Source organism: Panthera tigris, chromosome X (genome assembly GCF_018350195.1).
Source record: "Panthera tigris isolate Pti1 chromosome X, P.tigris_Pti1_mat1.1, whole genome shotgun sequence".
NCBI classification, from domain to species: domain Eukaryota; kingdom Metazoa; phylum Chordata; class Mammalia; order Carnivora; family Felidae; genus Panthera; species Panthera tigris.
This window is the reverse complement of record NC_056677.1, coordinates 45,647,190-45,659,647: the sequence shown is the minus strand read 5'-3', so window position 1 is coordinate 45,659,647 and position 12,458 is coordinate 45,647,190. Positions and strand designations below refer to the sequence as shown.

Genomic DNA, 12,458 nt, shown 5'->3' with positions numbered 1-12,458 from the left:
GGATTTTGGTTCTCATTCTTTGCGACCCTGGGCATGCCACTTTGACTTTCTGAGCCTGAGTTTGGATCTGTGGGATTGCATGGTTCATAGAGTCCATCTCTGTTCTGTTGGCTCTTCTACCCTTGGCCAGTCTAACCCATGACTCACAGTTCTCAAAGTCAGGTGCTTCTTCCATCTAACCTCAGTCTTTCCTGCTTCCTCCCAGGTGGCTTCTTCTCACACTCCACAAATATTTATTTACCCAGCATCTGGCCCTGTGCGTATCATTGTGGGAAGGTGTAGGGAGCTGGAGAATGCAGACTAGACCTGGGAGGGGCGGTTCAGAGCAGAGGGAGGGTGGTTAAGAACACCTTAATTTGTTGATTTGGCTCCTGGCTCCACCACTGCTGAGCTTTGAGACTTGGGCAAGTTACTTCATCTCTCTGTACTTCGGTTTCCTCATCTGTTATCTCCTTCAGGGAGAACAACCCAGACCTTGCAAAGTTGCTAGGCCTAACAAAAAGTAGATACTTGGTAAATGACAACAATTATTTTTAGGGCTGCAAAGAAGCAGATCTGGGATTCAAACCTGGGTCTGTGTGCTCCCAAGCCTGTGTTTTCCCACTCTCTCCCCAGTCAGTCCCTTTGATGGCCTCCTCCCCTACCAGCCCTTGTGCCAAGCAAGCCAGGTTGGCCCAGGTTTGGATTCTCCATGGCACTGGGATTGAGCAGTAGAAACAGCTTGCAGAAGAGCCATCAGAGGAGACAGAGGTGATTGGGGTCCCTCTGCCCATCTGCCCCACCCACCCCTTTGTCTGGCGTCCTTGCCTGTCTTTCTCCAAGGCCCGAAGAAAGCCCCTGCCCTCATCTAGGTGCTCTGACTTCCTCATCTTGTTTTCTTGTCTCTCACTTCAGGTCCCCTCACTGCCCCCCACCCCGCCTTTCCATCCTAAGTTGTCATGTGAATAGTCCTCAGCATCCCTAGCTTCCTCTTGCCCTCATCTTATAGTATCCATAGCAACAGCCCCCATTCATTTCCATGGCAACTGCATCCTGATCCCATCCCCTGCTGGTTGCCTAGCTCCGGGCAGTGCCAATAAAGAGAAGGAGGGAGAGAGACCTCCCATTAGGAGCAGCATCCAGGGAGAGTCAGTGCCCCACACCATGGGCAGGCCACCCCAAATCCCTACAGAATGTCCTACCCTGCTTCTCCCTATCTTAGTGCCTTGGCTCACAAAGTCACTCACTTCTACCAGCTCCTCCTAGGCAAGGCCCTGGTCAGCAGCTTCCTCCTCCAGGAAGCCTTTATAAAAGGCAGCAAGGGAACTAATACAGGCTCTGGGCTTTGGATTCCTGTTCTGCCACTTGCTAGCTCTGAGACCTTTGGCTGTTACTTTCCCCTCAGAGCCTTTTTCCTCACCTGCAAAGTAGGAATACTAATTCTTCCTTCACGTTTGTCATGCAGATTAAATAATGTGTGGAAAATGCCTGACACAGGGAAGGTGCACTGTGAGTGTGAGTTTATTTTTATTCTGCTCAGCCACCCCCAAGCAGAAGGAATCTCTCTCCTGAGCTCCCCCAGCACTTCCTCTGTTCCCCAGCCTTAAGGACTTTCAGCTTTGTACTGTGGTTATTTGTATAATGTAGTTTATTTCCCCTGATGCAGAGGATGCTCTCCAGTTTCCCCCACAGAATAGCCCAGAAGACAGTGCACGTGTGTGTGTGTGTGTGTGTGTGTGTGTGTGTGTGTGTGTGTGTATGTGTTCTTATATTCTTTGCTCCTGACTGGGAGGAGTCCAGAGGTGGGGGGGGGCAGGGTCCCCCAGGCCCTTTCAGAAGTCCAGGAAGCCAAAGAGGGAATTGCATTTCCTCTAGCCCTACACAGAAGAGAAACAGGTGCAGAGAGGTAAAGGGACGTGCCTGGGCTCACACAGCTGGTAAATGGCAGTCAAGACCTGAACCTAGGCCTGCCCAGCCTTTACTGTACGGTGTGTGTCTGTGTGTGTGTGTGTGTGTGTGTGCGCGCGCGCACACACACACACACACACACACACACACACATATGAGGAAGAGAAGAGAGATTTTCCATGTGATCAGCATGCCCTTCGGTGTTTTGGGGGACCCTGAGTAAAGGGATTCCACATCCTCAGGTGCTATTTCTTCAACAGTATGTATGATGTCAGGGGCAACACCCTCAAGCACTGTCCTTTTTGCCAGGCCCTCTTGGGGGAGGCTGTGCTGACAGTCTGACCTCCCTGCCCCTATTCCCTTTGCACCAGAGTTGGGGGCCATCTCTGAAGGGAGGAATTGCCAAAGAGTGAAGACCTGGGGGCGACATGGAGCCAGAAGTGGGGAGAGGCAATGAGATGTCATGAAAAGACAGCCTGGGCCCTGTGTTTGCATCCTGACTTTCTCACCTAATAACTGTGTGACCTTGAGCAAGTTTCTGTCACCTCTCTGAGCCTCAGTGTCCTCATCTATAACATGGAGCTAATGGTGTCTGCCTCAAAACATTTTGAGGATTCAATGAACTCATTAATGCTCTTGCCCTAAGGATAGAGGTGACCATAAGGCCCTATGGCAGCAGAGGAAGGACCTGAAAGCCAACATGTGTGGAGTGGGCAGGTGGGCATGGAAGAGCACACCTGAGCTAAATGTTGAAAGGTGAGCAGGGCATAGCCAGGTTGAAGTAATGGGGCAGAGGAATATGAAGCAGGGGTCAGGTCAGCAGAACCATCCATGGCTCTGGTGAGGAAGTTAGACGTTATCCTATGGATGATGATTCCTATGAAACCTAAGTTAGATCACGTCCCTCCTCAGCTCATCTCAATCAGAGTGAAAAAGTCAAAGTCTTTATCATGGGCTTAATGCCATTCATGATTTGGCCTCCATTACCTCTCTGATCTTACCTCTCTATCACTCTCCCCTCATCCACTTTGCTCCAGCTACACTGGCTTCCTTACTGTTTCTCAAACATGGCAGGTGCCATTCAACTCGATATCTTTTCACTAGCTCTACCTTCTGTCTGGACTGCTTTTCCCTCAGGTGACCACAGAGCTCACTCCCTCACTTCCATCGGGGCTCAGCTTATATGCCACTTCTTCAAGAAGACCTTCCCTGACCACAATATCGAAAACAGCACTTTTTATCCCTCTGTTGTATTTTCCTTCCTAGCACTTCTCCCTACCTGAAAGGACAGTATGTATTTAAAATTTTTTTTTAAGTTTATATATTTTTGAGAGAGAGACAAAGACAGCATGAACAGGGGAGGGGCAGAGAGAGAGAGAGAGAGAGAGAGAGAGAGAGAGAGAGAATCCCAAACAAGCTCCACACTGCCAGCACAGAGCCTGATGGGGGGCTTGAACTCACAAAACTGTGAGGTCAAGACCTGAGCCGAGACTGAGAGTCAGATGCTTAACCAACTGAGCCACCCAGGCGCCCCAACAGTATGTATTTATAGTCTGCTTCTCCCACTAGAATGTCACCTCCCCAGGGGACACATCTTATGTATTTTGTCCACTATTTTATTTCTGGCACCTAGCATTGTGCCTGGCGCATAGAAAATGCTCAATTGTTTGTTAAATGAATTATGAGGAGCTGTGGAAGGGTTTTAGTGGGAGCACAAAATGGTCAAAGCTGTACTTTGGAGAGCTCTCTCTGGCCGCAGGATGGAGAATGGATTGGAAGAGGACACTGGAGAGGGAGGTCAGGCTCAGGTGGGAGGATCTATTAGCATAGCCACCATGGCCCATTCATTGACTCCTTCACTCCAGAAGCTTTTAGCTACTCTGTTCCCGGCCTTGTGCTCTGTGCTGGCTAGGAGATTACCAAAGTCTCTTCCTGTGCTGGGAGTCATGAACACAAATAGTTGTCACGCTTTGCCAAAGCTAACCTGCACCATAAAAAGAAGGACAGACATGTGCTGTGTGTGGGAGCTCTGCACAGGACCAGCAATAATTTCTGGCTGGAGGCGGGTTTCAGGAGGGCTTCTTAGTGGTGGCATATGACCCGAATCTTGATAGAAGTAGGGTGTGGGGGGATTTCTCAGATTGCAGATGGCAGAAATGATAGGGGCTGTATTCCAGGCAGAAGGTACTGTACGAGCAGTTTTGGAGGTGGAAAGCAGAGGAGTATTTGGGAGAAACAGGATCTGGGCCAGGCTGGAGGAAGGGTAGATGGGATGGGGGCTGGCAGCTAAGCTTGCAGTATGGCTTAATATTGAAGAGTGTGAGCTCTGGAGACCGACCGCCTGGATTTGAATCCTGGCTCTATCATTAATAGCTGTGTGACCATTGATAAGTTACTTAACCTCTCTGAGCCTCAGTTTCTTTATGTATAAAATGAAGATAAATCACAATACCTATCTCATAGGGTTCTTTTGGACAGTAAACAGGTTATTAAATATGAAGTGGTAAGCACAGTGCCTGACATGCCAAGCACTCTATAAGCATTAGCTACGGTATCTTTGAGAATCCTCAAATGCCAGAATAAGGAACTTGGGCTATCTCCTGTGGATAGTGGGAGCTATGGATTGTTCATGAACCAAGGAGACAATTGAGGAAACCTGGGTTTGAGCTGTGTGCTGAGAGTGAGAGGTTTGAGAGGTTGCTGGGCAGTATCCTGCAGTCCTGAGTGAGGTGGAGAGGAGCACCTTAGATGCCTGGGTTGGTGGGGGGAGCGCTGGGCCAGGTCTGACCCCCAAAGTGGACTTCACAAGGCCCTGAGGCCCAGGAGGAGAGAGTATTTGGGGTAGAGGGCAATTCCCCAGTCTGTTTCTGCCTTGCTCCTGGCAGTGTTATAGACTGACATTGGGAGGATGGAGGTTGAATGGTGGGTGGGAGGCTCCACTAGGGGTGGAAAGGAGCTCTCCCCCTGCAGCCCAGGACCCAGCCTGGTGGGTGGGTACAGCCTCCCCACTGCACCCCTAAGTGCTCTCCTGCAAGGCTGGAAGGTCTGTTGCAGCTCAAGCTCCCATATTGGTAGGGAGTCCCCTTACATCCACCCCAGCTTGCCCTGCCCTGTGCCCTGGCCTCTGCCAAGTAGGGGTTGGGGAGTGGCCCCTTAACCCTTTCCAACCAAGGGCCCCTTCATCCATGTGCCTGCCCAAACCAGACCATTCCCTGGGCCCCAGCCACACCCATTCCCCCCACAACCCCCATGCTTCACCCACCTGTCCTTCCCCTCCCGACCTCCCTCCCCCATTTTCCCCACCTCTGTGGTTCCTCACCTTGCCCGCTAGGCTCAGGGCACCTGGGCTCTGCCGCCACCTGGGTTCCCTGGCAGCCTGGTTGCCATGGCACCATGGGAGCAGATCTGGCAGAACAACAGCTCTGAGTAACCAGGGCAGGCAAGGCCCAGTGCCCAGCTCCTGCCAGTCTTCAACCTCGAGACTCTTGCCCTCCCCTCCCCCAGCTGAGCAGAGGAGGCTATGAGGAGAAAAAAGAAGTTGCCCCGCAGGGCAGCTCTTTACCTGTGAGGATGCTGAATGGGAGGTGCCTCCCACTGTCTGGGAGCCTGAGCCCTTGCAGCCAGGGAACCCTGGGAACTGGCCAGACCAGTGCCCAGGCAGCTGAGGGCAGGGGCGGGGCTATAGGGGGTCGGGCTAGGCAGGGGAGGGATGAGTGTGGAGGTGCAGGATGCAGGAGTGGGTCCCAGGCCTGGGGTCAGGGCTGATCTGGGTGGTGCTGGGGGATCAGGCTGGGAAGGAAACCACAGTATTCAGTGTTGGGGACAGAGCCATGAGGGGCTAGAGCTGAGAGGGATGGGACTGTGAGGGAACTGGTCCATCAAGGGAAGGAAGGTTTGGGGATGGAATTGTTAGGGGCCAGCACTATTAGAAAAAGGTACTTGAGTGGACAAGACTGGGAGGGAACCAGTCTGGGGATAAGGCTGTGGAGGGGACGTGACTATGAAGGGACCAGGTGTGAGGGGTGAGTAGGACTGGGGACAAGTCTGTGAGAAGACCCAACCTTGAGGTAAAGGAGTCTAAGAGGCCGGAGCTGTGAGTGGTGGGGCTGAAGGGCAATGAGGCTATGAAGGCAAGGGGGCCTGAAGGGAAAAGAGGGGAACTCCCTTCCTGCCCTTAAATACTGGGGTTCCTGTGTCTGTGAGGGAGCTGGGGAGGATGGGGTTGTGGGCAGGGATCTGGTCTACCCACTCTCAGTCTTGCTGAGCAGGCCCATCTCCTGGTCCCACATCCTGGCTCATCTTATCTCATCCCCACAGTGTGGAGGGTGATGCCCCAGGCAGTGACCTGAGCACAGCGGTTGATAGTCCTGGGAGCCAACCCCCCTACCGGCTGAGCCAGATGCCCCCCACCAGCAGCCACATGGGGGGCCCCCCAACTGGGGTGGGCCTTCCCTGGGCTCAGCGAGCTCGCCTCCAGCCAGCCAGTGTCGCCCTGAGGAAGCAGGAGGAGGAGGAGATAAAGCGCTCCAAGGCCCTATCGGACAGCTATGAACTCTCCACGGACCTGCAGGACAAGAAGGTGCAGAGGAGACAGTTCTGGCTGGGAATGGGAGTGGGAACGGGGTGGGGGTGTGTGGGTGTGCGAGAACCAAGGGAGGGATTGGAATGTGGCACTTGAGGGCGGTATCCAGGGAGGGATAGGGAAACTAGAATGGGAGACTAGCTCTGGGGTCCTTCATCCTCCTGGGGATGCACTCACTCATTCACCACCCATCCACTGAGTTTCCAGTTCACTCAGCAAACACTGACACAAAGATGAATGAGACCGGAACCCAATCCTCCAAAATCTAATAGGAGAAGCACACACATAAATGGGCACTTTCAGAAGAGTGTGCTATAGTATATCATATATATCACACAGGATTTGTGTAGCTTAAAAAAAAAAAACAAAAAACAAAAAAAAAAAAAAAAACAAAAAAACGTCAGGGAGCACAAAATCCTATGTATATAAAAAAAACCTGGAAGGACATATACCAAAGCATTCATTGTGGTTATGCCTAGGTATTGGGACTTCAGGCGAACCTATCTTCCTTCCTCCCTTCCTTCCTACCCCCCTCCCTCCCTCCCTCCCTTCCTTCCTTCCTTCTTTCCTTCCCTCTCTCCACACTCCCCTTCCCTTCCTCTCTCCCTCTCTTCTTTCTCTCTCTTCCTCTTTCCTTTCCTTCCCCTTGCTCTCAATTTCTTTCTTTTCTTTCCATTTTTGGCATCTCTGTTTTTTTTTTTTTAACTTTTCTGGCATAATGAACATCTATTTCTTGTAAATAAAAAAGAAAACCACAATCCAGTCCCATGTGACAAGTGTTATCTGAGATTAAAGTGAGGACACAACACTGAGAGCACACAGCCTGGCCTGTCTAGGCAGCTATGCGCAGTTGGCTGTGGTGTGGGTTGAGGCCCAGGGAGGTGAATGAGGCTGCAGTGAGTTTCTGACCTCATTCCCCTCGACCCTCCCCTGCTAGGTGGAAATGCTGGAGAGGAAGTATGGGGGCTCCTTCCTGAGCCGCAGGGCCGCCAGGACCATCCAGACAGCCTTTCGCCAGTACCGCATGAACAAGAACTTTGAGCGGCTCCGCAGCTCGGCTTCAGAAAGCCGCATGTCCCGCCGCATCATCCTTTCCAATATGCGGATGCAGTTCTCCTTTGAGGAGTATGAGAAGGCACAGAACCCCGCGTACTTCGAGGGCAAGCCTGCCTCGCTGGACGAGGGTGCCATGGCTGGTGCCCGGAGCCACCGGCTTGAACGAGGGCTCCCATATGGAGGCTCCTGTGGAGGGGGCATCGATGGTGGGGGAAGCTCTGTCACCACATCTGGAGAGTTTTCCAATGACATCACAGAGCTCGAAGACTCCTTCTCCAAACAGGTCAGCATCCCTGAAAAGGGCCTCTCCTCCCTATATTGCCTATATTCCAAACTGAAAGAAGTTGCCCAGCAAGCATGTGAGTACGGACTGTGAGATGGATGAGAAAGGCATCCATCTAGTTAGAACAAGTTAAACATCTAGGCTTTTGGAACACATAAGAAAATTTAAGTTCTCACTCTTTGGAACTTGATGCACAAGCAAATTAAGGCCTAACAGGTGATGAGCTCCTACTCCATGCCAGGTGCTGTGTGTGCATCATAACGACCTGCACAATGGGGGTTGTTATCCCAATTTGACAGAGGAGGAGACTGGGGCTCCAAGTCCCTGAGACGTGAAGTGACTTTTCCAAACTGGATTGGAACTCAGCTCTGTCTGGTTCTAAAGTCCATGCCCTTTCCCTTATACTGCACTACTACCACTATTGACCAGGCTCTGTGGTGGGCACTGCGACAGAGACAGATGAGCCAGCCAGGGTCCTTGTTCTCGAGGATCTCCGAGGCCAGTAGGAAATGGCAGACATGCACATAACTGTCTCCTGAAATAGAGTGTGCTCAGAGCCATGAGAAAGGATCACATATAGTACCATGGGAATGCAGAGGAGGGAAAAGAGACTTTCTTTTGGGAGGACAAGAGAAAGCCTCTTTGAGAAAATAGCACTGGAGCTGGGCCTTACCAGACAAATAAGACTTAGCAAGTTAGAGATTGTTGGGAGGGTAGGGTGTTGCTTGCACAGGCATTACATTGGCAAAAGCATGAGATGGTGGGAATATAATAGGCAGTGATGGTGGTAGCAGATCATTCTCGGCTTGAGGTCTGTCAGCATTAGCTGTTCAAGTGCAAATCCCAGTTCTGCTGTCTCCCAGCTGTGTGACCTCCGGAAAGTTGTTTAACCTCACTGAAACATGATCAATAAAATGGAGATAGAACCTTCCTTTTAAAGCTGTTTTGAAGAGTCACTTCAGCTAGGTAATATACATGAAAGCAGCTGCTCAGTACATGTTAGTTTCCTTCCTAAAACTAAGGAGGTATTTGGCAGAAAGGGTTGAATGAATGAATGAATGAATGAAGCTTTATAAGGGAAGAAATCATTCTTCTCTAAGCTCTCTGATCTCACCCTGCCATCAGCCAGGACATGCTTCCCTGGAGCTAGTGAAGGGGTGTAGGTAGGGGGGAGGAAAGAAATTTTAAATGGAAGATCTAAATCACTCATCCATCCATACAACAAACATTTAATTGAATACCTCTTCTGTGTCAAATGTGTTGAGCTGAGTCAACTGAAGTTGACTGAGCTGGCTGAAAAGACAGAAACCTGGATCCATCCCTCAAGGGGAGAATGGGGGATAAGGGATCACAGTCTGGTGCAGAGACTGAGGAACCAGGCCTGGGCTCAGCTGTTAGTGCTATCTAAATATGATGGAGAAGTGTGGTAGTTACATGTATCAATTACATTGCTGCATAACACATGACCCCCAAATTTAGTAGCTTCAAACTGAACATAAAGACTTCACTTAAACAAGAAATATTTATTATCTCACACAGTTTCTGAGGGCCAGGAATCTGGGAGTGGCTTGGCTGGTGGTTCTGGCTCAGGGTCTTTCATGAGGCTTCAATCAAGCCATAGGGTGAGACCAGTCTGTGAAGACTTGCTGGGGGCTGATGGATTTGCTTCCAAGCTCACTCGACTATTGGCAGGAAGATTCAGCTCCTCATCGTGTGGGCATCTCCCTAGGACTGCTCATGGTGTGGCTTCCCCCAGAGCAAGGGGTCTGAGAGAGATTGAGAGAGAGAACAGTGAACAAGAGTGCTCAAGAAGGAAGCTGCAGTCCTGTATAACCTGATGTGGGAAGTGACATCCCATCACTTCTGCCATATACTGTTGGCTCTACAGACCAAGCCTGGGATCATGTATACCAAGAGGCAGGGATCATTAGAGGCCAGTTTGGAGGCTGGATACCACAGGGAAGCAGAGTTACCAGCCATGGTTTAGATCGTCAAATAATAAATATTATGGGTTGAACAAGACAGAACCAGATGGAGAGCTCTGGGAGCCCAGAGGAAGCTGGGATATTGGTTTACCCTGGGGGACGGCAGAGGCAGAAATGTGGACTGAATCAGAGAGTAGGTGGCATTTGGCTTGGGTACATAGGGACATGAAGGAGGGATTGAGATACTGAGAAGGGGACTTGTGGCCAATAGCCAGCCCCTGTGAGCTCACAATGGTTCCCTGGGAGTTATTTTATACACTGCAGAGAACCTGTGGGGGTGGGGGAGGGGATTCCCTCTTCTTGGCTGACCCACTAGGAAGATTCCCCCTTTTGCCTCCCCTCCCTCCCTCCCCTACTCCCTGCCTTCCACCATCCTACCCTCCTTCCCTTCCCTCTTCCCCTTTACTCCCACACAGGTAAAGTCTCTGGCTGAGTCCATTGATGAGGCCCTGAACTGCCACCCATCAGGGCCCATGTCTGAGGAGCCAGGGTCAGCCCAACTGGAGAAGCGAGAATCAAAGGAACAGCAAGAGGACAGCTCAGCCACGTCCTTCAGTGACCTTCCCCTCTACTTGGATGACCCAGTTCCCCCACCATCCCCTGAGCGACTGCCTAGCACAGAGCCCCCACCCCAGGGCCGGCCTGAGTTCTGGGCGCCAGCCCCTCTCCCACCAGTTCCTCCACCAGTGCCACCAGGGACCCGGGAAGACGGTGCCCGTGAGGAAGGCACTCGCAGGGGTCCTGGGTGCTTGGAGTGCCGGGATTTCCGGCTGCGGGCCGCCCACCTTCCCCTGCTTACCATTGAGCCTCCTAGTGACAGCTCTGTGGACCTGAGTGACCGCTCAGATCGCGGGTCTGTCCACCGCCAGCTGGTGTATGAGGCTGATGGCTGCAGCCCCCATGGGACCCTGAAGCACAAGGGGCCACCAGGCAGGGCCCCGATCCCACACCGCCACTACCCAGCCCCAGAGGGCCCAGCCCCAGCCCCGCCAGGGCCCCTGCCACCAGCCCCCAACAGTGGCACTGGGCCCAGTGGTGTGGCTGGGGGTCGGAGGTTGGGGAAGTGCGAGGCAGCAGGCGAGAACTCTGATGGTGGAGATAATGAGAGCCTGGAGAGCTCCAGCAATTCCAATGAGACCATCAACTGCAGCTCTGGCTCCTCTTCGAGGGACAGCCTGAGAGAGCCTCCAGCCACAGGCCTGTGCAAGCAGACTTACCAGCGGGAGACGAGGCACAGCTGGGACTCACCAGCCTTTAACAACGACGTGGTGCAAAGGCGGCACTACCGAATCGGCCTCAACCTCTTCAACAAGTACGTGCTCCCTGATCCTGCCTCCTCGCCCCTTCCTACCCTGCTAGAGGCACTTGGACCGCTGGGGCTGAACTCCAAGCAGAGATCCTGCTTCAGCCATCCTCTCGTTTTGTGGGTGGTGTTTCTCCCCAGCCTTTCAGGGAAGAGGATTGGCAACAGGGTGGCAGAATGGAAAGCCCTCCCCACCACACACAGACACAGCTGTCAGAGGCAATTCTAACCCTAATACTGCCTCTGACTGGCTGTGCGATCTTGGGCAAGATGTTTCCTCCTCTGGGCCCCGGTTTGCTGTCTATAGGATGGATTCTGAACCTTGGGTCCCCCATGTACCCTTTTTGGTGGGGAGGTGATATGATGTATAAAGAACCCTGCTCTAAGTAACAGGAGCCCTCGACCCCTAACCTGACTCCGGCCAGCCTCTCTGTGTAGCCCTGGGCAAGGTGTGTTCCTTCCTTGGGCTTCAGTGCTTCCATCTATTGATTAGCAGGGTGTGTGGGGCACCTGGGTGGCTCAGTTTATTAAGCATCCAACTCTTGATCTCGGTTCATGTCATGATCTCATGGTTTGTGAGTTCGAGCCCTGCATTGGGCTCTGAGCTGACAGCACAGAGCCTGCTTGGGATTCTTTCTCTCCCTCTCTCTCTGCCCCTTCCCTGCTCATTTCCCCCCCCCCCATCCTCTCCCTCTCTCTTTCTCTCTCTCTCTCTCTCAAAATAAATAAAACAAACTTTTAAAAAAGTTTTGATTAGCAGGGTGTGCATACTCAGGCCTGGGGGGGGGGGGCAGGGTGGAGTGCTGGAGTAGTCAGTGACCATGACTGAGCCCTTTCTAGGTGCCTGATCTTATGCCAGGTGCTTAGGAGTGGGGTGGAAGCATGACATTTGCTCAGAAGAGAATTAGAAACCAAATGCCTTGTGTCTTCATAGCCTAGTAGACACTGCCACCTATATTTACGTCTCACAATAGCTCAGGAAGGTGGGAAGTAGTGTCCCTGTTTTATAGAGAAGGAGCTGAGGCTTAGAGACATAAAAGGAGTTGCGTTGAGTCACACAACTGGTAAGTGACAGATGTGAGACTCCTGTGGCACCAAAGTCTCTTCCAAATTCCAACCTCATGGGGTCCTAAGGCTCTGGGGTTTTGAATACAGGATAGCTCAGACCCAGATTTGGCCTAGTGGAAAGCAGAGAGTATCTTGTCTATTGGCACATTCACAGAGGCTGGGTACTACCTTGTCTGGGTGGGATTTGAGAGGCAGACAGAGAAACCTCTTCACTTTCCTGTTCTGAGGGTCTGTGACTCAGAGAGAAGGGCTTAGCCTGGGGGCTCAGGCCTTCTCCCAGGACTCCTCAGTGGT

The 12,458-nt window shown here is 52.0% G+C and overlaps 1 protein-coding gene and 1 long non-coding RNA gene across 2 annotated transcripts in view; one reads left to right on the top strand and one right to left on the bottom strand.

Annotated features, from left to right (window-relative positions):
• Positions 1 to 12,458, top strand: part of IQSEC2 (IQ motif and Sec7 domain ArfGEF 2) — a 76,513-nt gene that overhangs the window by 51,695 nt on the left and 12,360 nt on the right. Inside the window, exons 3-5 of the mRNA XM_042974649.1 lie at positions 6,205 to 6,466; positions 7,407 to 7,808; positions 10,210 to 11,105. Coding sequence (XP_042830583.1) covers positions 6,205 to 6,466; positions 7,407 to 7,808; positions 10,210 to 11,105 — 1,560 coding nt within the window. The remainder of the gene's footprint in view (positions 1 to 6,204; positions 6,467 to 7,406; positions 7,809 to 10,209; positions 11,106 to 12,458) is intronic.
• On the bottom strand, positions 9,317 to 10,007 carry LOC122235400. The gene is made up of 2 exons (XR_006213463.1): positions 9,885 to 10,007; positions 9,317 to 9,574 (listed from the first exon to the last, which is right to left on the bottom strand). It is a non-coding gene; the product is annotated as an uncharacterized LOC122235400 (long non-coding RNA).